The sequence below is a fragment of the Ascidiella aspersa genome, chromosome 8, assembly GCF_963924565.1.
Source record: "Ascidiella aspersa chromosome 8, kaAscAspe10.2, whole genome shotgun sequence".
Lineage (NCBI taxonomy): Eukaryota > Metazoa > Chordata > Ascidiacea > Phlebobranchia > Ascidiidae > Ascidiella > Ascidiella aspersa.
This window is the reverse complement of record NC_139454.1, coordinates 24,182,526-24,208,971: the sequence shown is the minus strand read 5'-3', so window position 1 is coordinate 24,208,971 and position 26,446 is coordinate 24,182,526. Positions and strand designations below refer to the sequence as shown.

The 26,446-nt window shown below is 35.1% G+C and overlaps 1 protein-coding gene and 1 long non-coding RNA gene across 2 annotated transcripts; both read left to right on the top strand.

The window, feature by feature from the left end:
- The first annotated feature begins 1,037 nt into the window (after nt 1-1,037).
- Nucleotides 1,038-5,825, top strand: LOC146136979 (uncharacterized). Its single transcript, XR_014501586.1, has 5 exons — nt 1,038-1,161; nt 1,760-1,827; nt 3,444-3,613; nt 5,595-5,688; nt 5,760-5,825. It is a non-coding gene; the product is annotated as an uncharacterized LOC146136979 (long non-coding RNA).
- Nucleotides 5,826-6,302: 477 nt separating this feature from the next.
- On the top strand, nt 6,303-17,455 carry LOC146136978 (receptor-type tyrosine-protein phosphatase alpha-like). The gene is made up of 12 exons (XM_083396304.1): nt 6,303-6,383; nt 6,833-6,976; nt 8,021-8,169; nt 9,354-9,489; nt 10,201-10,304; nt 10,870-10,976; nt 12,743-12,783; nt 13,341-13,460; nt 14,410-14,550; nt 15,754-15,884; nt 16,428-16,563; nt 17,378-17,455. The coding sequence occupies exons 1-12, from the start codon at nt 6,303-6,305 to the stop codon at nt 17,453-17,455; spliced, it is 1,368 nt and encodes a 455-aa protein (XP_083252430.1).
- The last annotated feature ends 8,991 nt before the right edge of the window (nt 17,456-26,446 follow it).

Below are 26,446 nucleotides of genomic sequence, written 5' to 3'. Positions count from 1 at the left end.
ATATGTCCAACACAGAAAGCTAAGGAATATTTCCTAAGGCAAATGGTTTAGAATAAAACAATAAAAGAACAACGCTAAATAAATCTTTGCATATATGATTCTCTGCTGGTTTTACATGCACCATAGCATAAGGTTAAACTAATACATCCAACCCTTAAGAAAACCTGTGGTTATTTGTTGAGGCATAATGTTTAATTTATTAACTTAGGAAACGCTGTGAGTCATTATTCGTTGGAGTAACGCTTATTCATGCTTGGCGGCAATTATATAGCGCTGCACCAAACCACAGCCCGGCTTACTTCCTTTATTACACCCCCACACTGCTTTAGTTCCTTGCTCCATTGGTTTTACGCTCTATACAATGGTTTTTGAATTCGAATTGTAGCCGAAGAGCACGAATTACAAATCTTTCCAAAATGGGGGCAAATCTGTATGAGCTTCGAGCAAAGAGTTTAGGGTTTACGAGTAGGCCTCAATTTGACACAACGTGCTACATTTAAATAAATCCTGTGTTTTTTGATGCTCAAACGTGCTCACCCAAAAGTGCAATAGACTCAACTCATGCAAACAATGTTTCTAAATAATGTCCCGTAATAAAATGATTTATTATTTTGCTGTTCAGACAGAAAACTTTTTGAAAAAACGTATGGATTTCAATTAGTTCATGGAAAAATGTTGTAATAAAAGAAAAATGTTGTAATAAATTTTCCTTCACTGAGCATTTGTTGCCCGTCCGCTACAAAATTTCAGTTTTAAACCAGTACGCAGTGCAAAAAGGTTGTCGAGCCCTGTAATATCACTAATCAATTCAAAGTTAAACCTTCCGAGTTCAATATTGAATATGTGTTTGTGTACAACTGTACAACAACTTTGCAACAAGAAAAAATATACAATACACTTTTTCTATCTTACAACAACACAGTTTTTACAGCACGGTTTATTTTGGTTTGGGAATACCGGTATTGCATTCGACCCATATTTGTTAGAAATGATAAAAAAAAGGTTTACTGTATTTTTCTTATTATTTTCAGCAATTTCGGTGACGACCACCACTGACCAGCCTAATACAACAAGCAGCTTACCATTAGGCGCCATAGGTGGAGGTGCAGGAGCCTTTGTGCTACTTGTCATCGTAGTCGTAGCATTGCTCGTCTTTAACAGGTATGTAAGACTTTTAAATAAACACATCAGTAATGGTTTTGAAACAACACGATATATTATAAAATAAATACATCAGTACCGGTAATGGTTTTGATCAACGCACTATAAGAGACGTAAGCCAAAATTGGCCGCATTCCTTGGTTTAATTTAGTGAGAGAGAAGATGTTGTTGTCAAAAGAGCCACATATGGCTTAAGTTCCCATGTGCAGCTGTGGACCAATACCGCCCAGGGTTTACGATTCAATCAAACCAAGGAACGTTTTAAAAAGGGACAAACAAAACGTATGCAGCCAGTATATTAGACTAATAAAACATCAAGACTGGTTAAATAAGCAATTCCGCTGCGAGTTTTCACAGATATTTTTCTCTTTGCACACACAAAGGCCTGGTATATTATCATGTTGTTTTGCCTTGTGTTAAATTTAATACCTTGTCACCTTCTTAACGTGTAATTTTTCTATTAATTATGTGAACAAATGCATTGGTTGTTAGCTTATTAAGTTATTGACACTGGTGCTTTGTCTTTGCTTAATGTGGGTAGGCTACATTACAACACACCGAACAATTTAATAAGATGAATATTATGTCATTAAAACAGGTCTACCGTTAGATCGTGGTCAATTCGACGAAGGAAAACTCACGATAATGAACTGCAGCCAATTCAAGGTACATACGCAAATGTATTTTAATTGCTTTAAGTTTTAAGCGGGTTCACGGGTAAAATTAATACTATATCAATGCATACATAACGTTGAACGGTTTGATCTGTATCATAATTGAAAACACAGTTGTTCATTGTATGCAGCTGAATTGTGTTCAGTTGGCTATATTGGAGTGGTATAACAATACAAGTCAATAACTTGAACTTGCACTTAAATAACCGTTTTAAAATGACACAACTTGCGTTAAGTAATTTGGGTAGTATGACTTACATTGAACTTAAATGTTTTTTACCTGAACTAAAGTCATTTTGTCTTAAATGATTGAAAGGGTTAAGTTACTTCCAAAAAACTTCTTTTCACCTCTACGGTATAGTGGTGTGTTATTATTGGATCATCCCTGCCCAGATTACACTTTATGCGTACACATTACATTGCGCAAACATCCGAAACATAATAAGTGGATGTCGCGACCGGGGTATCTTTGTTGTATTAATAACTATAGCGTGTTAACTATAGCGAGGTGTTTCCGCTCTTGTATTGCCGCGTGCACCACCCACAACTCTTCCAGTTAGTTGTTGTGCATAGTACAGACTTGGACAACTACAGATAATTCTAGTTTTCTTATTTATTGAATGAGAACAATATGCGTCAAATTCTAATTCGAATCTAATTCGGATTTTACCAAAAATGCTACTTTGTCCAACGGCATTTTTTAGTCTCTCAGTTCAAACAAAGAATTTCAATTACATTTTTTGGTTGGAACGACTTGTATGTAATTTTTACAGTCTAAAGTATAATAAGACATAAAAATTAGAACCCACAACAATAAACTGCGATTAAAATTTAAATTGTTTGTAAATAATTATATGTGATTCTTAAATAAATAATTATATGTGGTTCAAATTCTAGTTAAAATTTGATTTTTTTAGGAATTCGGTAATTCTAATTCTACTCTAGTTTGAGAAAACTCAAAACGATCTAATTCTAATTCTAATCTAATTTGGAGAAACTAAAATGCTCTAATTTTAATTCCAATCTAGTTTTGAAAAGCTATAATAAATCTAGTTGTCCAAGTCTGACATAGGATTGAACAAGTTGAGTTTTTAACTTTCATCTTCAATATGCTTCATCTGTAAACACAAAAGAGTAACAAGTGTGGTAAACAAGTCATTTTGAAATAACCTTAGTCCCAGCTAAGGCATTTGTAAAATAACTTAATTGTTTAATTCAAGACGTTAATATTCGTTTTCCACAGCCGTGAACAGTAATATAGTTGACCAAAAATCTTTTTGACCAAAAATGTGTTATATTTCAACAGTAAAGATGAATTGCTTAATACAAAATGTTACTTGATAATAAATTGCTAAGCCAAAAAGTTGGAGTAGATCGACATCATCTTGATTAAGGCGTTTCGGTACGAGCTTGTATCATCTTCAGTTACTGTCATTAACGAAAAGTTTCAATAATAAATCAAGATGATGTCGATCTACTCGACCTTTTTGGCTTTACAATTTATTATTAAGGTACATTGCAGATCCGTGCACAGTGTACTAAAATTATTCCCTGTATTTCAAAAAGTATTGAATCTCCCAAACAAACTGTTCCCATTTTCCTGTACAGCGAGACGCGAATCCGTCAACAGCTTCAGCGAAGAGGAAAACCCCTACGGTGACGTAGGCGTTGTCAAGGCCCCTGATGACGACACAACCCGCATAGCGGTGACGTCACTGAAGGAAGCGTACCTCGACAGCATCGATTCGAATCACGCGAACCTGAACCAGCAGTTTTCGGTAAGTTTAGGCAGCTCGCCTTTACCTTTAAGTGTAATGCCTTAATCCAGGGATGTTCAACTAAAACACGTCGACGTGTCAGTTTTTATCTTATAACTTCATCCCGTGCCAAAGTTTAGTAACTAATTCTTTCTAATGTTAAAAGCGCTTTTTTACAAAAAATAAAACGGTTTATTTACACAGGAAAAACATTTGTTTATTTAATCAAGCAAACCATTTATGATTGACCAAAACTGCTTCTTTGCAAACGTCTGTTTTCAGCCAAACTGTAACGATTGGCCTTAACTGTGTAGTAGCAATGCGCATTACTGCATCTAAGGTCCGTCGGTGAGCTGAATTTTGCTTCATACCAAGCCACATAAATATGTGAATGTTAGCCTCCCCTACAGTATAATGCTTGCGTGCCATTTTTGTTAGGTCGCGTGCCACATTGGGACACCCCTGCCCTAATCCAATGGTATCTCAAACGTGATCCCCTTGTAAAAGTGTGTTGATCTTGCGACGCACCCAGCGATAGGAATTTTATTATTTTGTGTTATAAACCCGCACAAGTACTATAGGTTAAGCAGTAGGGTAACCAGCTGAAAATTGAGGGGGGGGGGGGGGGGGGTGGCAAAAAGTTTGAACGTTTTTGTTTAGATTCTGCCATTGTATTAACTGTCGTATCGAACAATAATAAATATGCTAGCAAACCGTTTCCAGCAGCAACTGACTGAGTTTTAACGCAATACAAAAAAACATTCAAATAGCAAAGTCGAAATGAAAAACTACATCAAACAGTATAGAAAACTTAATAATACCTACATTGTTTGTTACGTAACAGTGCATGACAATTGAAGATGTGACATGGGGTTAGGAAACACTGACTTAACGTATCATATGACGCAACTACAAGCAAAACAGGGTGAACAGATTAAATCAACAGATAACTGTTTATATTACATTGTATTTCATTTGAGCAGCAGAGCCAAGCAAAATACGTTAATCAGTTACATCAACATTACATTTGGAATTCAGGATTCTTGTAGGTTAAAAGCCTATCCAACCATTTACTTACTGCGGGTTAATGTTTTGCTAAAAGCCTACGCGGGCCACAATTTACTTTAAGGTGGTCCACGACGTTTCAAACTGAAATCTTTGTGTTTTTAACCGAAATATATAATTGTTAACCGTCTGTTACTTAATTGATTATGCCAAAACATGCCAAATAATTTTCCCCGAATCTCTCACTTTATTTAACGCTGTTGAATAACTTTTTAAAGCTTCTCGTCCATTTAGATTTAAATTCTTCCCAGTGTCCGATATTGAGTTATTACGTGTTGTTCCTTAAAACCGTTTGTTACGTGTTGTAATTAGTGTCACGACGAAAAGTTTTCTTCGGTCGTAAGAGTGCCACCTGATGGTCGTTAAATCAATAAAAAAAGCAGTAATACAAGCCAAATTCTAGTTTTTAAACTAGGGCTTGTTTGGAACACAATTAGCTCATTTGGTATCGCATTAATTTATCACCTACCGGTATCCTTGCAATCTCTTGCTCAGGGGTGGCCAACCAATCAGATACGAAGAGCCGCTTTTTTGTTACTTGGTCAACCGTTAAGAGCCACGCCTTACACAAATGGAACGACATGAATGGCCTATCACTCCATTTCTTTCTCGCTACACGAAGCGATCGCGCAAAGTGCGAAAAAAGTGCCTCTATTTCGTTAAATAGACAAAATTTTAATTTAATAAAAATTTTTTGGTTTAATCTTGTTTCAAAAGTGTTACTAAAAATCATTGGCCTGAGGCAAACAGTGTGAGTCGAAACCGACAATAATCCATAACTTAACCAAAGGAAATCGAAACCAAATCATAAGTGCAACATGAACGTAACAGGCGCATATAACAGGATGAAGAGCCGCATGCGGCTCGCGAGCCTCGTGTTGGTCATCCCTGCTCTAGCCGACCGAATTTATGATTTGCATTATGCTTCAATGTACAGGTGATCAAAACCTCAACAGTTGATCTCTCTAGCAAATCAGTCGCAAAAAAAGAGGAAAACGCCAAGCGAAATCGGTACAAGAACATCATTCCGTGTATGTAACATATTGCCATTTTTCAATTTGGATTATTTTAGATGTTTTTAAATCTTATATTTTTTTCGCAGATGACAACAACTTCGTACACCTGCAAAATACTGAAAACTCTTACATAAACGGTTCTTTCATAAAGGTGAGGCATTGCTCATCCATATTTTGGTTGCAATGGCAGCTTTCACTTTATTGTTTGTTTGAAATTCGCCAAACAACAGCGTTCCCTAAAACGTTTATTTACCCTATCTATTTTTTTATTAGCATCACGTTTATATGTAACTTTAAAAAACGTTTTCATACGTGAGTTTTGTAAAATAGTGAATTCCTGTTTTAGATCTACCCTTCTAATAAATCTAACCATGTACACTACTGCAATCAAAACAAATTAAATAGCCACTAAATTTTGGATCGCGGCCCATGGGTTAAAAACAGTGATTTAAGTAATACGACGTAACTAGTTTACTTCACCAATATGGCCTGTACCCCGTATAACCAGTTAACCACCTACAATGAATGTGTCGTTTTTCAAATGAAAATTTGCCATTTTATTCTGCTGGTTTTAGGATTACCAAAAAAGGAATAAATGGATTGCTACCCAAGGGCCGACTCAAAACACAATGAATGACTTTTGGATGATGATTTGGCAACAAAATACTGGAGTTATCGTCATGTTAGCTAATCTCTTCGAAAAAGGAAAGGTAAATGTTATACAGTGTATTTATGCCCTGTTCTACCGTGTCTGTTAATTAAACTATCTTAAAAGTCCTTTTTACGAGTAATTCTCAATACTGATCACTCATTATATGAAGCAGCTTTTGTCAGAGTTGTAATATTTGTTTGTGGGAATGGCGCCCATTAGCATGGTTTATTTGCTGTTTAGCTTCAAATCTAAATAATAACCTAAAATAAGACCATATCATGGTCAACAGCACAAGTTTAATACTTCTTTTTTTTTCAAGAAAAACAGTTGACCGTTATTTGAAATGTAATATAAATTCATAGATTTCAGTCCCTCTATATTCTTTATTGAATTTAAGTTTTTGTGTTCAACCAAATGCCACGAATCATATTATTCTTTTCTAAAAAAGTAAGTTAAAAAATTCATGCTGAGCAATGTTAAGAAAAAGAGTTTCATCATTCTTTGCAGAGCAAATGTGCTCAATACTGGCCTGAGCTCAGCAAATCCAGCGAATACGGGGAATTTACCGTCAAAACTACTGACGTCATCAACAAGGGCTGTTACGTCATCAGAAGAATAACCCTAGAGCAGTCGGAAAACGCGTATGGAAATGTAAGAAATGTAAACCTTTCATTGTTTTTTTATTGTTTTACAACTGATAAACACTAAAAAGTGACAGAGTAATAATTATGTATATACATTTGACATAAGGATAATCGCATCGGAACCGATATTAAATTTCCAGTTGCATTTTCGGTACTCCTTCGATCCTCGAGCAATATCAGCACCGATCCGATGCCAAATTGATTAAGGCATTTAAGCTATATTATTTTTACTATTTGAGAAACATCAAATGGTAATTGTTTTTAAGAAATTGCAAAAAGTTAAATAAGTTTTTCAGCTCTAAAACAAACTTTCTTAACGATCCGGAAAATTTCACGTTTACAACAAATATGATTTAATCAAAACGAAAGAGACGTCCGCAATTAGTCCATAAATTTGTTAGTATTTACAGCTATTTTAAAGCTAATTGTGAAAAAATGTCGGTAATGTGCGTGCTTCGATAGTAAAATTGTTCCTCTGTGCATTTTTTTGTCCAAGCAAATTGCAGTCCATTTCATACAATTTGAATTCAAGTTAGGTTAAGCTTATTTCACAACCATTAAGAACGCCGTCAGTTCTCCACCCCTTATATCACATAGATTTGGTACCAACGGCTAAATATTGGAAATTGGGCTCTGTAGCGCATCTTGTGTTCATTTTACCCTATACTGTGTTGCAACTTAAAGCTCGTAGAACCAAATGTGCCTGGAGTGTAAACCGAAAACGTGTAACGACAGTTGTAAGCAGTGTTGTAATGACTCTAGTCAATGACTTGACTTCAGTGCACTTAAGTCACTGTTTTTAAATGATTTGACTGAAGTATTGTTTTGGGTTTAAATGCAGTGTTTTTAGTGGGCATTTTATTTAAATAATTTGGTTACTTGTTTACACATTTAGGACAGAACAGGTAACAACTTTTTGTTCGGAGATGTCTGATATAGGAATTTGCATAGTGCTCCTAATATTGTTCCCAATTTCGTTCCGCGAAAACAGTTTGTTTCAATTTCTCAAGTAAGAAACCTGTTGCTAAAACGAATTCCTACTTTACTGCAGGAACTTCGCACGATCACCCAGTTCCACTTCACAGCCTGGCCCGACCACGGGGTACCAGCCACGACCAGCGGATTACTGCGTCTTCACCAAGACGTCAACGACCAGTTGAAAGACTTGGAAGAGATTCGGCCGACAGCCGTACATTGCAGGTTAACTGCTGGAGAACGCGCACAGTCGTATAGTCATAGTAGGCTGCTATTTTTATAAAGGAAACGCCCACGGGACCCATGGTCTATTTTTAACTGGATATACGTACTACGTTTGTGAATCGTCAGCAGTTGCTGATGGCTGTATTTCCGTACAAATATAAAGCCTACTCTGCGATTAACTTTTTTGCTGCGTTGTAGGTGGGATAGGCAGGACAATAGGACATGTCCATCACTTCTTTGTAAATGATGTTTACTACCTTTAATTGAACTTTTTTGTCTTTGGGCGTCAGAGAACAATATATTGCAAACCTCTTACTCACAATATTAGGTGGTTTACTGTAATGTCACAAATCAAATAATTGCACACCTAATGTGCACGCTGTTATATATTGTTTGATTTATTGGACTCTTACCATACAACAAAACAACAATATATATGAGCTGAACAACTAAATTAGAATCTTGAAGAATACAAATCCTATTTTGCTACTCTTTTCCTTTAGAAACAGTTGGTAACCACTGCCCTAAGGAAATATATAAATTGCAACTTTAGTTTACCAAGGCGTTAAAATTAATGTTTTTTATAAAAAAAATTTCTCGTATACCAGGCTAACAACAACATCCAAGTAAATTTTAATATATCTGCAAGGCAAATGCCGTTTGGCAAAAATCAAACTACTTTATTTAACATTTTATTTTGCAAATACTTCATAAAGCTGATGACATGTTTCCCATAAACCTACGCTTTACTGCTAATTAATCGAAATTGGGCTCTGCAGCGCATCTCGTGGTCATTTTAACCAGAGACTGTAGGATAACTTATAACTCGTAGAACAGAAGATGCCTGAAGTGTGGGCTGAGAAAGTGTTACGACAGTTGTCAGCAGTGTTCTATTGACTTAATTCAATGACTTGACGTAGGGATTTAGGGCAATACACTAGGTCTAGTATATACATTACACAAGAATGTTATTGACGATATGTTTTTATTTTCTAAATAATGTGTAAATTCGTAATTTGCAGTTATCTAAAAGTACAAAAATTGTGTAGTTTACTCCTGTTCATATTTTTAATTGCCAAAATATATACAGCGCCACGGATCTTGTATGTGCTTTGTGGGTCTTAGAAAATACTGAAGGTTTTTTAAACCATTTTAAAAGTGGATTGTTGCTTATTTTCTTCCAGTGCCGGAGCGGGGAGAACCGGGACCTTCATCGGACTCGATTACTTGCTGGAGGAGATGAAGACGAGATCAAGCATCGACGTCTACCAAGCTGTCTTGCAAATGAGAGATCAGAGGATGGAAATGGTTCAGACTGTGGTAAGATATTCACTTGAGCTTGAATACGAAAACATAGTAACCGAAAACTAGCCTAAATCCTACAGTGGGAAGCTGGAGATAGATTGAGTTTCTCGTGCTAAAAATGTCCTATTTTGCTATTTTGACAGTAAAAGCAAACAAATCGCAGCAAAAATAGCTCATTTATTAATGTCATATTCATTTTATAAAAGTTAAATAAAACTAGGCTAAGATTTGAACTCACGAGCTTTGCCAATTTGATACCGTTACGTTATTAAATTGGCATTTCAAGCTTAGTGGTGACGGATAACCAACCTTTGTGTATGTCTTCTCTTTCATGTCAGCAGGGTGAAGATAAAAAATAACTAAGATTTAAACCTACACCAAGCATTTGCTGCAGGTGAATTATTATGCTTTAATTAGCATTGATTAATAAACTTCAAAATGGCAAAAACACAAATATACAGCTACTCGTATTAGTCCACCCACAAATAGCCTAAGTATATATTTGTGTTGACCTTAGACTGTAAACAAAAAAGCTGCAAAATTATTTGAAGGACGTATGATAGATTTCATTTCAAAAGTATGCCTACAAAAGTTATGCTGTTTTTTTCGGCTTGTTGGTTTCAAAATAATACAGCTTTCAACCAAATAAAAGAAATACTTTTTAATTTCAATGAGACTCCAGATCAACACTTGTCAGTATTTATTGCTAGCTTGTTTCTTTTTCAGCTTCAGTACGTCTTTCTGCACAAGCTTCTCTACGAAACCCAAGTGCTGGGAGTTTCCGACAAGGATGTACCTGCCTTCATGGAAGAATACAACGAAATGGAAGAGTAATTTGTATAGGACATGAAATCTAATAATTACTTAAATTTTAATGTCATATGAGTGAGGCAACAGCCAAGCATAGTACACATGGAAGTTTAAATTCGTTTAAATTGGGTGATGCACGATTTGAACCTTTGTTTTTTTAGTTTTTTTTTTTTTGTAGATCAAATTTTATTTAATTATTTTAATGTTGTTGCCACGTAACGAATTTGGACCATGAGTTCAACATTTTAAAGTAATTTGTGAGACATGTGTGATACTCCATATTTTTATCATATTACGAGACTCTAACGACTTATAATCTTAGTATTAAATATAATGCTTAATTTATCTCTACTAAATAAAATGCATTAAATATCGTTTAAACCTAAATCGACGCTTTACGTATAGTTCAAATACTACTTTGGTTCGCTAATGTTGCTTGACATGTTTCATAGTGAACGTTATTTCGTATTTTGCCTACTAAAAATTCACCAAAACTGCTTTATTTGGCAGTAAACTGGACACCCATGCCGTTCATTCTATTCGTTTTCCATTTAAAGTTGCAAATACTTTTTACTTATTACACAGATCGCTGAAAAACAACGCGATCGACAACGAATTTAAGAAGCTTGAATTGGCCAAGAGCGACCGCCCAAACCAGCCACTCTTAGTGAAGAATCAACGCCTTGCCCGATGTAAGTAAAGGACTTTTACACTACAGCTGCGCTGAGCTAAGCTGGGAGTTAAAATTGCGTTTGTGCTATGGCTGCGTTGAGCCTATTGTTTACAATAGTCACATGATTAATCAGCTGTTTATTTTAACTTTTAATTTGATTGTAGCCTGGTGCATTAAATATTAAAATAACTGGCATAGGAAATAAACAACCGTCCAAACTCCAAACCAAACCATCTTAGTAACGTATTAGCGCCTTCCCCGATGAAAGTAAGACAACGTTTATTAGGGTCGCCTTTCTTTCACTAAATTTTCTTCGGTTACACTGTTAATGAAAAAGTTTAGTGTTTTGTACACACCACACGTTACTATAGTTTAGTGTTTTTTGTTTATATCGTTTGTTTGCCTATAGCATTCTACAGAAATTCCATAGTTTCACCGTGAAACATTAGCCGTGAAAAGCACAGCAAACATGTATTCCGGTAGGAGAGTAAGCTGTGTAGATGTGCCCAGAGCATTCCTTAGGTTCCAAAGTAATACATATTATATAGGTTTTGCCTCTAAAGTGTCAATATAGATTGAGCAAAAGCCGACACCTTTTTCCGGGGATTGTGTATTGTTTCGCTTTGCTTTCAGTGAAACTTCATTTGATTTGTTTCAGCCTATTGTAAATCAAGCATATTCTATAGCTAATGGTGATTTAAAGCGAAAATTGGAGTTTCATTTTCAGTTTCTTAAATGTTGTTAATTGAAGGCAACGTTATCATCAAAGGACATTTTGTTTCCCAATTATATATTTTTTACATTCTACTGCTAAAGGGGATTTCAATAAAACAATGTAGAACTTTTACTTTCACTTATGTGCTATTCCAAATGGCTTAGGTCAAAAGAAAAAAGGCAACGTTATTTGTAGTAATACACCGAAAAGCCATCGCAGACTCGCCGAATCTGTCGATCTATGATGCAAGCAGAGCAAGCCAGAAAAACAACTGGCCTGCAGTGAGGTTCGAACTCACGACCTCCGGTCAAGCCGGGACCGTCGCTCTACCAACTGAGCTATGCAGGCTCAGAGAGGAGCGAGTCGAGAAACAACCATGCGCCAATACTTGCACATTTTGTTAGTACAAGCAACTTCACACTGGGGGATCATCAGTCCGTATCAATCAATGAAAGACTTTTCGGTGTACTATTGATACGGAAGCCGTAATCGTTGGTCATAAAGCAACTTCCGAGGGGCTAGATCACAGATGTTATTAAACACATGTTTGTGTGTGTCTTTCATTGATTGATACGGACTGATGATCCCCCAGTGTGAAGTTGCTTGTACTAACAAAATGTGCAAGTATTGGCGCATGGTTGTTTCTCGACTCGCTCCTCTCTGAGCCTGCATAGCTCAGTTGGTAGAGCGACGGTCCCGGCTTGACCGGAGGTCGTGAGTTCGAACCTCACTGCAGGCCAGTTGTTTTTCTGGCTTGCTCTGCTTGCATCATAGATCGACAGATTCGGCGAGTCTGCGATGGCTTTTCGGTGTACTATTGATACGGAAGCCGTAATCGTTGGTCATAAAGCAACTTCCGAGGGGCTAGATCACAGATGTTATTAAACACATGTTTGTGTGTGTCTTTCATTTATTTGTAGTAACACTGACACCGTGCGACAAAAGCAGTTCAACAAATTTTCACTTTCGTTTTCGTGTTTTCCGGGAAGATGATTTAATAATATGATCTTATAATGCTTGTTAACACACATTTTAAAACTCACATTTAAATACAAACCTTTCTGTCACAGATGCACCGAACTCTGACGTTCTTTCTGCATATGCTGTCGAGGTAAGACTTAAGCGGTTACCCACTTTAAACCATGGTGTATTGACTAAAGTGAATGGATTGACTTAGGTGCACTTAAATCATTCTTCTTAAAAAATTTGACTTGACTAAAGTCTTTCCAAAGATTGACGTTACTTAGACTTAAATCATTGTGTCAAACGCCTTGTATGTATATATTCTTCACTGATTTGATTTAATTATGGTAAACTTTTGGTTAGTTATCTCTTAATTCCTGCTTGTGAAACCGCGTTTTATTAAAGTTAACTATTATATAATATGATATGATTTTGTTGCAAATTACTTAGAGTTGGACTTAAATCATTTAAATTGATTTGTTTGCAATGCATGATTTGGAATCATATTTTGGATCATAAACTTCACCCGTTGACGATTTCAGACGTACAACAGTAAAACTGAGTTATATTAAAGTTAACTATTACGGTATATAATATGATACGATTTTGTTGCCAAATATTTCAACGTGACTTCGACTTAAATCTTTTACATTGACTTGTTTTCAACGCATGAATTGTGGATCAACCTTCACCCGTTGATTTCAGGCTTACAACAGTGTGGACGAACTAATTGTTTCAACTCAGCCCAACAAGGAAACAGAGGCGGAATTCTGGTCGATGATAGTCGAAAAGAAAATATCGACTATCATTATGTTGAAATCAAAGGTGTGATAACGTAAACCTATTGAGTATACCCTATGGCAGGGTTGGCGAACCACTGCAAAGGCTGCCTAATCGGTGGGGGTGCAAAAGTGTCTTAGGGGTGATGAGTAGGCCTACATTAACTGCATTTCAAGACATGCGCGCAGAACATCAGACAACCAAATGTATTTCTTTTATCGCTGTAAAATGTAAAGGATGGTGGGAAAATTAGAAATCGCAGACTAAAATTTGTGAAAGACTGAAAAAGAAAAGCTTTCTGCTGAACTCCTGTAATCCCATGAATGCTACAGCATTTGTTAACTATTTAGCTTCTTAATATTCGTGGGAATCCGAATTTGGAAATCCTCCGAAAACCTTGAATCACCAACCCAGACAATAACAAAAACGACGCAACAGCAAAGTTTCGCATAAAATTAGTAAATAATTAAATGTATGACCCACTTGAGCATTTTGTAATGATTAAGGTCGTGTTTGTGACCCGCGCGATAAATAGGTGCGCCATCCCTGCCCTATGGCCTATCTATACTATAGCAAAGTAAAGAGCTCGTGAAACCATTATAAATTGTCTTTTTCACAATCTGCTGTTCCGAAGTTGTTTGTCAATGCATTTTATTTGTGTCGTTAAGCCTTACCACAAATAGGACGGATTTACTAACACAGATGATCTGACAATACTGCTATCTGTGGGGCAACATAAGCTTATTTGTCACGTAAAACAACAAAACGCTTTGCGTATATATTTTTTAAAGTTTGGACATATGGTGCTAATCTAACTTTACTCCTGCTAAAGAATTTGACAAAAAATGCAGTTGTGGTCATATGCTATATAGTCTTATTTGACTATACCATTATTTATTTTGATTGTCTAAAAGCGAAATTTAAATAGTGAAAATTGCGCCATTTTGATTGTTTTTGTTTTATAGTTGTATAATTCAAATTCAATTACTTTAAGAACGATTACTGCTACTGGCCAACGTCGCAAGACAGCGGCGAAGATTTTGGAGACACGACCGTGATTAAGACATCCGAGAGTGTTGGAAGTCCGATCACGCAACGAAGCTTCACTCTGGACTTCAAAAAGGGCTCTTCCAAGGTTACAACTGCTGATAATTTCATAGAAAGGGTGGAAAAACATTTAGGCACGCAACATTCTTTATGACAGTTTTGTGCGAGCACGCGAGATTACAAGTGCGAATTTGTTTTTGGAGGTCACAACAGAATATTGCCGTTTTGGATAATAATAAATATTATATTGATCAGGTCAGCGTTTTTCAAACTTGGCCGGATATGACCAATGACTATACAATATTTCAATTGAACCCCATTTAAACTAGAATTTGGGGTTTTCATTATGATTGTAACTTATAGGTAAATGTTCAACGTAAGGAAGTACCAAAATTGTTGAGAGTCCATTAAAGGGGGACAAGACATGAAATGTTGAGAACCACTAGGTTTGATAAACTGTGTAGAACAGGGGTTCTTAAGCTGACCCCTTGGAGTTTACGTAAACTAGTTTTAGGTGGTCCATAAAGGCAATTGAAATATTGAAGCATATTTTAGAAATAACAAATTTTGCATAAAGAATTAAATTAAAAATATAAAGTTTAAGCACTGTATGTATTAGGACGCCGTTTTACTTAACTCATTAGCATATTTCTGAAAGTCTAGTAGTACTGTGACGTAAATTAATAAAAATTTGGCATATTTGTGAAGTCTATTTGATTGTGACGTCATTTTTGAAAAATTCTCGCCAACCGTGGTCCACGCAGAGCAAAAAAATAGAGGTCCGCGGTCTAAAAAGTTTAAGAATCCCTGGTGTAGATTTAAGTTTCACTATATTCGCAATAGATTTTTTTGACTGGGCAAGCACACACCTTGGAACCCAAGCTTGTTCAAAGGAGTAGTGAAACCAATAGATAATAATTAATTAAATTGTTGGTTCGGAATATAATTCTAAAGCGTGTCTTGCAAATTGGCAAACAGTTGCTAATAGGAACGTTAATAGAAATACAAATACAGTTCTGCACATTTCACCTGGAATCAGAACTGGTCAACGATAAAGAAACGTCCTGCTTTCCCTAAGAACATTTTGTTGTTCCTATGCAGAACACGCAGTGATTTCAGCCTTTCAGAATTTTTAGGCCAACACAGTTCATTTCAAAAATCTTACAAAATTGTTACCAGTCTAACAACCTTGATGGGGATGAATGATTATGTAGTACGGATGAATGATTATGTATTACGTATCATACCGTTTTTGTACATCACACTTTGTAGCAGATCGGATGTGTTTTAGATTTTTCAGCTTGAATTGAGTGACTGGTCAGAGAAAGACGTGCCGAAAGAAGATTTAATCATTGAACTCTTGTCTGTCATCGACCTACATCTGACCGACAGCACGAACAAAAACATGGTCGTACTGGCCAAGTAAGTACAACAAATTTACTTGTGTATTTAATAAAGGTCCTGAAACGTTTTAATCACATACAAAGTGCGTAGTATTATGTAGATACGGCCTAACACGAAACCTATTACTGTAGATTAAGCAATAGGCATTTATACCTGTACCAAAAATACTTTACTTGCATTGAAATAGAAACAAAAATCATGGGAGGGGACAGAAAATAGAACGTTGTAGAGTTTATTAGTCATACTGTGCGTGCATCCATAATAAGCACTAAGCATATAGCGCCTTTTTCAAATTTTCCTGGGGTGAATTGATTTAAAAACATATTAAACAATAAAAAATCGCGATTTGACAAAAAAATATTTACTCATGGCTCTATATCCTAGCCCCTGGGCCCCTTATTATAGCCCCCTGCTATCTTTTTACGAACCCCTGGTTGTGAACCACTTATTTTTATGGTAGTAAAAATGTACTTTAACCCTGCGGTTGTCGACTGACACCTATATACACCCCAAATTTATACACGTTAGCCTACGATCTTGTGTTGTATATTCTGTGTGTAGATCTGATCTCACTCGTCCTGCCATGTTTTGTGTCTATTGGAACTTGGTGGCTAGGTACAAAGCTGAGATGATGGTGGATGTTTATCGGGCCTTCAAAGACACCAAAGACTGCTTGCCGGGAGTTACTTTTACAAAGGTAAAAAACTATACCGTTTTCAACATAATACGGGGGAAAATGCAATTTCGATACCTATACTTAGGGCCGGATCATGCCTTTTAGAGATTTTGGTGCCTTATCATTCCTACAAACACTTTAAGAGAACTAAAAACATATGCAAAAGTTGATTTCAACCGGGCCACTGTTGAGGTCTGAGCCAACTCGAATTTTTTCATTAAACACTGAGGCACCATTGAAAATTCGGCTATCAAACTTTCTATGGCGCCTCCCTTTCCTTAGTGCCCTATAAGAACGTGCTTGTTTTGCTAAATGCTTTACCCAGCCCTTCCTATAGGCTACATATGATTTACATACAAAATTATAGCTGACAGACCAAATAGCAAATGGCGTCAATGCTGCGGTCATATAAGCGTGTCTGTTTTAAAACCAAACGTTTTAAGGTCACACCTCATCGCGTATGATGCCAAATTTTGCTCTGCACGTTCTATGGTTCCTATGGACCCAGGATCGGTTTATATTTGAACATATCAAACATACCCTAATTGTAAATATAGATTATTTTGCGGCTCGAACAATGTTTCAAATGTTGTGTTTTACCAATATTTTAAGATTAATTAGGAATAATTTTTTGAAATATATTACTGTTTTGGTTTTAAGATAACCTTTACCATTAAACCTTTTTTAATAAAAGTAAAAAGCGTATACAAGTGCGTATTTCATTTTCACTATGTTTAATACGAAATAACAAAGAGGTTTAAAGCACGGCTGCGGTTTAATTAATTTTCATGCTGCTTATTGTGGGTCATTTTAATGACATTGTTTTGTTGTTCAGGCTCTTTACACATCCAGCTACGATTTGATGAAGCATTACATCGGCTTATTCTCCAACTACGCCAATGTTACCAATTAAAACTGGGGTTTGGTAACGGTTAATAAAAGTCCATTTAGCGTGACTAGTTCTAAAGAAAACAATTATTCTTTTCATTTTGTCAATTTTTTGCTGAAATGTATGTATCATATGATCTATAGATCAAAGTATTTTGCTTTTATTATATTATTTTTACTTGTGTTGTTTCATTTGTGCTTTTAAATTTAGTAGTTTGAAGTTGAATATTTATCAAAAAACAAAGTTTTGCATATAGGACTAGACCTACAACAATTCTTATGCCGCACTTTAACAATTGGGCAGACAATCGTAAACGACCTTAAACTTGTAGTTTTATTGGGCATTTTTACTTTAGGAACATTTTTTTTTAAAGAGTAGAGCTTCAAAACTTGGGGTACATGGACCCCTAAGTGTCTGTAGTAAACTATTGAAATGGTCAATACGATTTTTGTATAAAATATTGTTTATGCGCTAAGCCGTGATAAAAGTCATGCTGTTTAAAAACAGCTACTATTCATTTCCTTGCTCTATGAATCAATAGGATGTTTTGCTATTTACATTAGCCTACATATGTAGCTCTGGGCATATCGCTTTTATTTCTTTATGTGTTGAATAAGTCCTATCTTATAGGGTCGACATGGGTTATCTGACCAAACTTGGTGACTCAAGAATGATAACTATAAAGTTGATATGCTCTGCACTATATATCATTAAATTTTTGTTTCATATTTAGTGAAAGCTTCTATCATTTGCTGTTTATTACTCTTTCATTCTTTAAACATTGTTTTGAAACGTAGCTAGTTGAATCTCACATTCCGAAGTTCTAATTTCATTCCTTGCACTTAGCGTAATTGCCAGCAGTAGTTTATACCAAAAAATGCCTTTATATTCTCTTCTTTAGATTGCAAAGGTCTATGCACTTGTTTTTTTAGAAATTTGTTTAAATTTTATCACACATCCTATACAAGGTCTGCCGAATTTGTTCGCTTTAAAATCCACTGTTATTTTGCTACTTTATAAATGCTCTTCTTAAATTTGTGTTATTTAGCGCCTTCTGTGAGTTATATACACAAAATACAATCAGCATTATATAAAAAAAAAAGTTTTGCTAAAAACACGCGTCCACTTAAGTACTTAATCGTAAAATATCAAACTATGAACTTTAGCCGATTAAAAAATAATCCACGGTTCATTGAACAGTTGCTACGTTCCAGTTTAGGGGAAGCCACTTGATAAAATCAACTTTAAAGTATTTTGTTTATTGATGCTAATTGCGTTCTTTACCAATTATAGTCTTGGTTTACACGCTACGAAGCTCTTAATTATGGTTTTGCAGAAATAAACCTTTGTGTGTCAGTGCTAGTAGATGTGTGTGCTAAATATTGTTATCCAAAAACAAAAATAGCGATTTCTTTTAGGAAAGGAAATTTGACCGAAACGCTCTTTTACGCTTGCTGAAAAAACACGTGATAATTTATTGATTACGGTTAGGTTCGGGGTCTTGTTTTATTCGAGTTTTACGGAATTACCTTTGAATTACTTTGTTAGCCGGGTAAATAGCCTCTGCGGTATGCATGTCAGTGTTGTCCTACTTAACTAAGTGTTTGTAAACTAATTAATCAGACTTTACTCGTTCAGACAAATGACTTTACCTGGACTTAAGTCTTAGCGGTGTCGTGATTTCGTTAAATCATTACATTTTTGGTAAAAAAGTAGGATTTCAATCAGATAGCTGCAACCTTGACAAACAAATTGTCGCTGAATTACAAGTCATTCACAAATGACTTATTTACAATATCAATATTTCCAACCTGTGTGACACATGCACATGTTAAACAATTTATGTTGATTTGTTGGGGTTAAAGTTTGGGTGGACATAATTATTAAATTAAACTTTCTGAGTTGAAACCAATTTGTTAGTTCTCATTTATCTCTTCAGTGAGAAAGAAGACATTTTATTTGTGTTAAATTGATAGGTTGAGTTGTTATTAAAAAGACAAAGATTAGTAAAACTAGTTTGACTTGGCCAATTGAGTTAGTTTCGCTTGTTTATTTAATGATGTACATTTGTTACACAATTACTATTACTTAATTTAAACTTAATTGATTTTCCTTCATTTCATTTTACAAATGAAAGGTTTAGTTGAATTTCATTTGACTTTAATTTCCAATCATAAGTGATGGAATTTCAAAGTAGTAGAGAGCGTTTAAAGAAAAACAGTCAATCTGTACGAAGATCTTCAAAACTGCCACTGAATGAAGAGTGTAAAAAAAGACCAATTAGCAAGAAAGAAAAGGTAATCTCACTTAAACATGTTAACTGCCAAGCCTATCTAAAAATTTACCAGGTAAAATCGTGATGCTTTAATCAAGTGTATTTTAGATGCAAAACATTTGGTTAAATTGCCTTTGTAGACTGCTCACTATCAAGCCAAAAACTTGTGTATTTTTCGTCAAAATTCATTTGTTAAGTACTTTAGACAATCTTTTAGAAATCTCTAGCAGAGTGATACAGTTTTTAGACAAATAATAACCTTTTTTCTAAAAATGACTTGCTAAATCAACTGTAATTTCATGGCGGCTAAATGTTTAGTGTAGTGGCTCGGATAAATATTATTGACTTTCATGCACGGAATACAAAAATGGCAATATTACTGTGTAGTAATTGGATGACTAATAGTATTAGTACTAGTCCGATGGGATTGTGGTATCGAAGCCAATCTGATGCCAATAATTTGTACATTTAAGCTTTGTATTAATTAACGGTATTTTAAATGCATTGCATTTAATTATAGACTGCTTACTGTAAAGTCAAAAACTTATTTTACATTAAAATTACTTTTTTTGTACATAAGACACTTATCGGAAAGCTTCAGTAGTTGGCATATGTTTAGGTTGATATAATACAGATTTTAGACAAATAATAACTGGTTTTCTGAACAAAATTTTCTAAAAAAGAAAGCTTATTTGTATTGATACATGCTTTTATATTTTCTAGGCAACTGCAGACATCAAATCATTGATAAAATCCCGTCAGCAAGCCGTCTACCATAAATCTGGGTTTACTGTTTCAAGCCTGAATGAAACAAACCAAGTAGCTGCCATATGTAAGCCGTATATAATATTTATTGTAGAATTTATTTATTAAACATTACTTTTTATTATATTGATCTTTGTCAGGCTTTAACATTAGCAAATCATAAATAGTTGGTTTAACCCAGTGGTTCCCAAACTGGATACTGCAATATAAAATTAAAAAAACAGTGGTTTTGTCAAACATAGAGCACAGCATAGATATTGTGACTTTATGCTAAACTTACTAAATTATATTTAGGTCACACTGTTTTAGTTTTGATTGTAGTTTTGCGTTATGTAGTAAACAATAAAGGCCTGAATTCAATTTTTGTTTTAGAGTGTAAATGCATCATATTGACCTTTTAAATGTTGGTTCATATTAAACAAAATGATATGTCAGTATAAACCCTATGCTATAGTATATTGGCAAACTTAAGGCGCACAAAACTATTATTCTCACCCTTGAAACTTGAAAGCAAATGTTGGCTTTTCTTTGTTACATTTCAAAAATGGCTGGCGTTAATATTAACAAGTACAGTAATTCAACATAATTTAAATGTTATCAATTCCGCATTTGTTTTTATCTTAAAAGCGTTTTAGTTAGTTGATCCATGACATTTTTTTAACATCATTCAGTTGAAATGTTGCTAATTCTGCAGGTGAAGAGTCAACAATGTGTCGTATTTGCCAATCGACCGGTAACTCATTGGACAACCAGCAGGTTACACCATGTGCGTGTTCCGGATCACTACGCTTTGTTCATATGCAGTGCCTCAGACAATGGAGACAAACAAAAAAAGCTAAGGGTGAGTTTGTATTTATAATTATAGTGCTAACTGACCTTTTTCCAAAAGAATTTAATTTTTTTTACATGGAAATAGCATCCATTTTTGTCTCTTTTTATTTGTATTGAAACTTTGTACACATATAAATGTAATATTACCAAGTTTTATTAAGTTAGGCTTGTTTAGGGACCGCAAAGAAATTTTATCGTAAATCTAGCTGCCATTTCTCTGCCTTAGTTGCACAAGTAGGCTATATTTTTGAAGACCGTTGGAAAAAAGCTTATAGACTGTTTGTTTCCTCATATTGTCTTGAAATTCACTGTTTTTTACCACATGCAGCTAAGTCTTTAAAGTTGTTTTTCTGTGTTTTTAAAGTTGTTTTTCTGTGCCAGGTGCTGATGTTTCATGTTGCGAGCTTTGTAAGCAGCCTTACAATGTACAACTACTTGGTTCAACAGATGTTACTGCAGACAGAATTTTAAAGGTACTACATAACGGCTTTCTACTACTTATATTAGGGGACAGCTTGAATTTGTAATATTAAAGCAGTTGTTGATTTGTAGACTATTTTCTTATGACCAATTTTTTAAAGTAGTGTTAAATAGAAAACACATTTTGGCTTAAAAACCTACGAAAATATCTAGGAAAGTTTCAAATTCATCTTGTTTCGCTTGGTCCTACATAGTACTTTTGGTCCGAAATTTTGGGTATCGTTGTCAAAATAAAATGTCAAGTGTCGGACATCCCTATTCGAAGTGGTGCAAACGTGTGCATTTTCTTAGATGCAGGAAGATTTACGTCAACTTGTGCGTTCCGGCATCTACCTAATGCTTTTGATGCGGTCTTGGAAGAATGAGATGGCACAAAGTAGCAATCCGCAGCCACCGGGTGTTAGCAAAATATCTGCAGTGAACAACAAGTGTAAGTTTTAAGTGTGATTACAGGGCCTCTGAATGTTTAGTTTGTTTAGTTTTCTCGGAAAAAGTTGATTCAGAATAAAAAAGGGAAACACACAAAGAGACCTAAAAAGCAGCAATACCTAAAGCAGAAAAATCTATAAAACCATAGTATTAAGACCGACGACATAATACAGCCAAATACGCAGTAATATCCAGTACAGCGGAAGATCTTCTGATCAAGACCTAACTCTATCAAAATAAGGCCTAAATTCATCGAAATAAGGCCAAAATTTATCGGAATAAGTCCTAAATTGACCGGAAGATGACCTAAATGGCCAAAATTGCCCCTGGACCTATCGGTAGAGGGTATGGGACGATTGGGGGCCATTGATCTGGCATCAGCTGTCCAAAAAAAGCTCAATGTGGATATATAATATAATTGTATCAGCACTCGTCCGAAACAACAGTGGCATTGGTGCCGATCCGATGCCAAATAGTTTGTGTATCCCAGCCTTTGACTTTTTTTCCAGCGTATATTACATTCAATATCAAAGATAGAGTTCAAGCGCAGAAGCAAATTTTCATACAATAATTAAATGTATACGAATATCATAATGTAGACACAGTTCATATGAAGCCGGATATTAAAATATCAAAGTTATTTACACATTGTAAATGACAGAGACTAAATTTAAAGTTTTACTGTGAATTGTATGTTTTGCTAAATCTATACTGATTTTAGAAATGCAATTGACTCCACCCAGCATTAAAGTTTTATTGTACAATTACCAAAGAAAATTGTAGTATTTGCAAAATGTAATTTCAGCCAATCTTGAAGGAATCAATCCAAGAATAACATTGCGAGAAGTATCCAGCAGTTCTTCTTGCTACGGTAAGTAGAAATTTAAAATTAAGTTATTATTAAAATTTCACAAAAACTACATGTTGCAGTCCGATTATGAGCAATACCCCAACTAAAAATAAATCGCAATATACCGAATAAAAATGGTTTTATGTGAAAAATTTAGGACAAATAACCTAAATTAATCAAAGAATTTGCCTAATAAAAAACACTTAATTTCACCCAAGTCATTTCTCTAAAAGACTCAAGTCAAGTAATTTACAAACAGATACATTTTTGTTTTAGGTGCATTTAGTTTAATTCATGTTAAGTCATTACAACACCTTTTGTGTATCCTTCCTATACTTTTCGTTATTTTGATTTAATCAGAAAGCAGCAGCGAAAATGACGAATACGTTTCGCGCCAGAGCCTCAAGCAAAAAAGCAAATCTTTGAAAGCGAGGAGAATCAAAAAGTCCTGAAGGAAGCAACCTTCTGTTACTTTATGCTTGTGCCATTTCAACTGCACGAAATTTTACATATTTTTTTTCGAAAAAATAATTTAGTCTTTATTACCTATCTTATATTGCTGCGTGCAATGATTTTGTGCCTATGTAGTAAATGTGCATAATATTTATTAGGCCTTTTCATATCCCTGATGTATAGCCTAGTTAAAGTTCCAATTTGATCGCTTAACTCTGTACACTAATCAAAGTAATCGGCTGCGCTTATGTAATTACAAGTGTTTGTGTTTAACGTTATGGTAAAGTATACTTAATGTTACCTGCAACCTCTGCAAAAATTTACGAAACCCAATGAGAATTGCCCTTTACAGAAATAATTTCCCGGTGCCAACCTAAATATACTTTGCGTGGTTTATTAAACGCAAAAGTATCGTCTCTGTTTCTATTTTTTATCTTAAGTTTAAGAATAAGTTGCATGTCGATTCCTTAATGTGTACGTTGACAAGATTCCATAGACTCGGTATCCTTTAGTTATAGTTACCAGCATTATCGCGTTAACAAATGAAAAATGGTTAGCAAACAATGTTTCGGCCACACGTCCTTTTTTACTTTACTAAAAAAATCTCATTGTGATGGACACTGCACAAAATTTCAGGGCACAACCTTGTAGCCATCTTATCCATATTTAACAGACACCAATTCCGCCAAATGTTGATGGGATGCAGTTATTCTATTATTTGATTTGTTAAGCCTCTTCACCAATGGTCGTTTCATTCCTCTCTTTTCCTATAGGCCTTTGCAACCCTTAATCACAATATTATCACTATATTTGCCTTTATGCGATTCCATATAAGGTATGTCACTTCGTTGTTGAAAGATTTGCCATAAAATACATTACCGACAGTGTTGTAAATACGTCAAAATGAAATCGGTAAAGTCCCAATTAAGTATTTCTAAAATAACTGTAGTTTAGTACAAATCATTTATAGCCTACTGCGACCCAAGCAATGGCCGTAAATGAAAGTGTCCCATCTGGATCAAGAAAAATGATGGCGATCTTTCGTCCAATCTTAACGGATTTAGTATGTAGCCTACTTCTTTGCAATTTAAGTTTCGGGTTTTTGGAAAGTTTTAGTTCTTTTCTTGTATTACGTACTGCACGTTTTATTAAAAGTAAAGTTGTTTTGTGATTGATAGCTATAATAAAACTATTGTTTACGTTCGGCCGGGTTGCAGAAATGAACAAAACAACAGTATTTAAAATCTTATTCATTCCGCCCTCCTATTTAAAATTAGTTCGCCTCCTTCTAACATCTACCGACGTAATGAGACTCCCGTTACAATTATAGGAATGCTATACCAATATAGAACATTGTGTTTGTCTTGTACAATATGTGGGATGTTTAACGATATGCCAGTATGAATCCTGCAAAGTCTATTTGTATCCCTGATTCCGTTTTCTGTATGACTATTTTGTAAGCCACACACCTATGTGAAGTAATATACCAATGAAAACAAAACATGCATTTTTCCTAATTTTAATGTCCTATATCAAATTTATTTATTTTTCATGCCAACTAATTGATTTTGCTTAAACTTATATTGATAAAGTAACTCGTTAGTATATAGGATGTCAGATACTTTACGGTTTACTCCGATAACCAGTCTAAATCCGTTGTGAGTTGATGAAGAAATGTTGTGTTAGTGGCGCATCTGCTTAGGAATCTTAACTATCTTCGATTTTTTCGTAGGCTAACATTGCGTTAAAAATTAACTTTTCAAATTAGAAAACTAATTTAAACACGAAAAAATGCTGATGAGCACAAATCAATTTGTAGCGCTTCGGCACCGATACCACCCACAGTATATTGGACTTGTACCGATACTATCGGTTCCGATTCGATATTATCGGACATCTTGTAGTTGTTGTAATGAAGTGAAACATTTTGTTTTCTATTTTCATATATTTAGGTTTAACCGGTTGAAACGCACGTTAGAATCAGATTAATCTTTACGTAAACAGTTGGTTTAAACAGGGCGTTGTATTGCACGTTAAATAGAGTACTTTATTCCGTTGCGTGTTGACGAAAGGAAACCCTCCACTCGGTCGCAGTAATAGATTTTTTATAGTTTAACAAACGTGTTTTATTGTTCATCCTGATGTTATTTCATATTAAACAAATAATTGCGCATACGCAAATCAACCGAGGTGATATCGGGTCATCAGTTTTGTCTGTCTATTTAAAAGCATTCAGAAAGTATATGTTGCTTTATCTCGTTTTTCCAGGAAGTAAAATATTTCCATCCAGTTTAGCCCTTAAATTTGTTTCCATTTAATAAAAGGCCACCCTTCAGAACGATTTTACCCACCAGCAGTTCGACAACCACTTTATAATTCTAGAGGAAGGGCTGCGGAGTTAAGACTATCAGAGTCCCGCGACCGACGTGTGCATGCGCATTACCAACTTTCATAACTAAATAGACCACAAACTCCTAATTGTAAAAGTGAAATAGCATATTGTGGAAAATTTTCCGACCATGTATTGTGAATGGATGAATTATATGACACTCGCATGAGTGAATTACACAAAATCCACCTTATTTAGGTAAATAGGTGTAGCGCAGTCTGTCGGGAGCCGGACCCTGTCTATAGGCATCACATTTTACTTATCGATTAGCTATTACATCCGCGCGATAGTTGTGTACAGGAATATAGGATACTGTGGGGCAAGAGATTAGTTTGGTTGAAGCTTCTGACTCTCGTTTTAAGGTTGCTTGAAGGTTGCGTGCGTATAACTCGTTAGCCAACCACAATACCTCTGGTGATTATTAATTGTATTATCTGATAAGCGAAACACCCAGTTGAAACTATAGAAGGCGGACAATCAACACTGTTAACAACACAACACAGCGTTACCATAAGAAAGTCAATCCACAATTGGTGCACGTTT

Coding starts and splice junctions, on each gene's coding strand:
- LOC146136978 (XM_083396304.1), top strand. CDS start 6,303: ATGAATGACTTTTGGATGATGATTTGGCAACAAAATACTGGAGTTATC. Junction 10,305..10,869: donor GAATACAACGAAATGGAAGA/GTAATTTGTATA, acceptor CTTATTACACAG/ATCGCTGAAAAACAACGCGA. Junction 12,784..13,340: donor TTTCTGCATATGCTGTCGAG/GTAAGACTTAAG, acceptor CGTTGATTTCAG/GCTTACAACAGTGTGGACGA.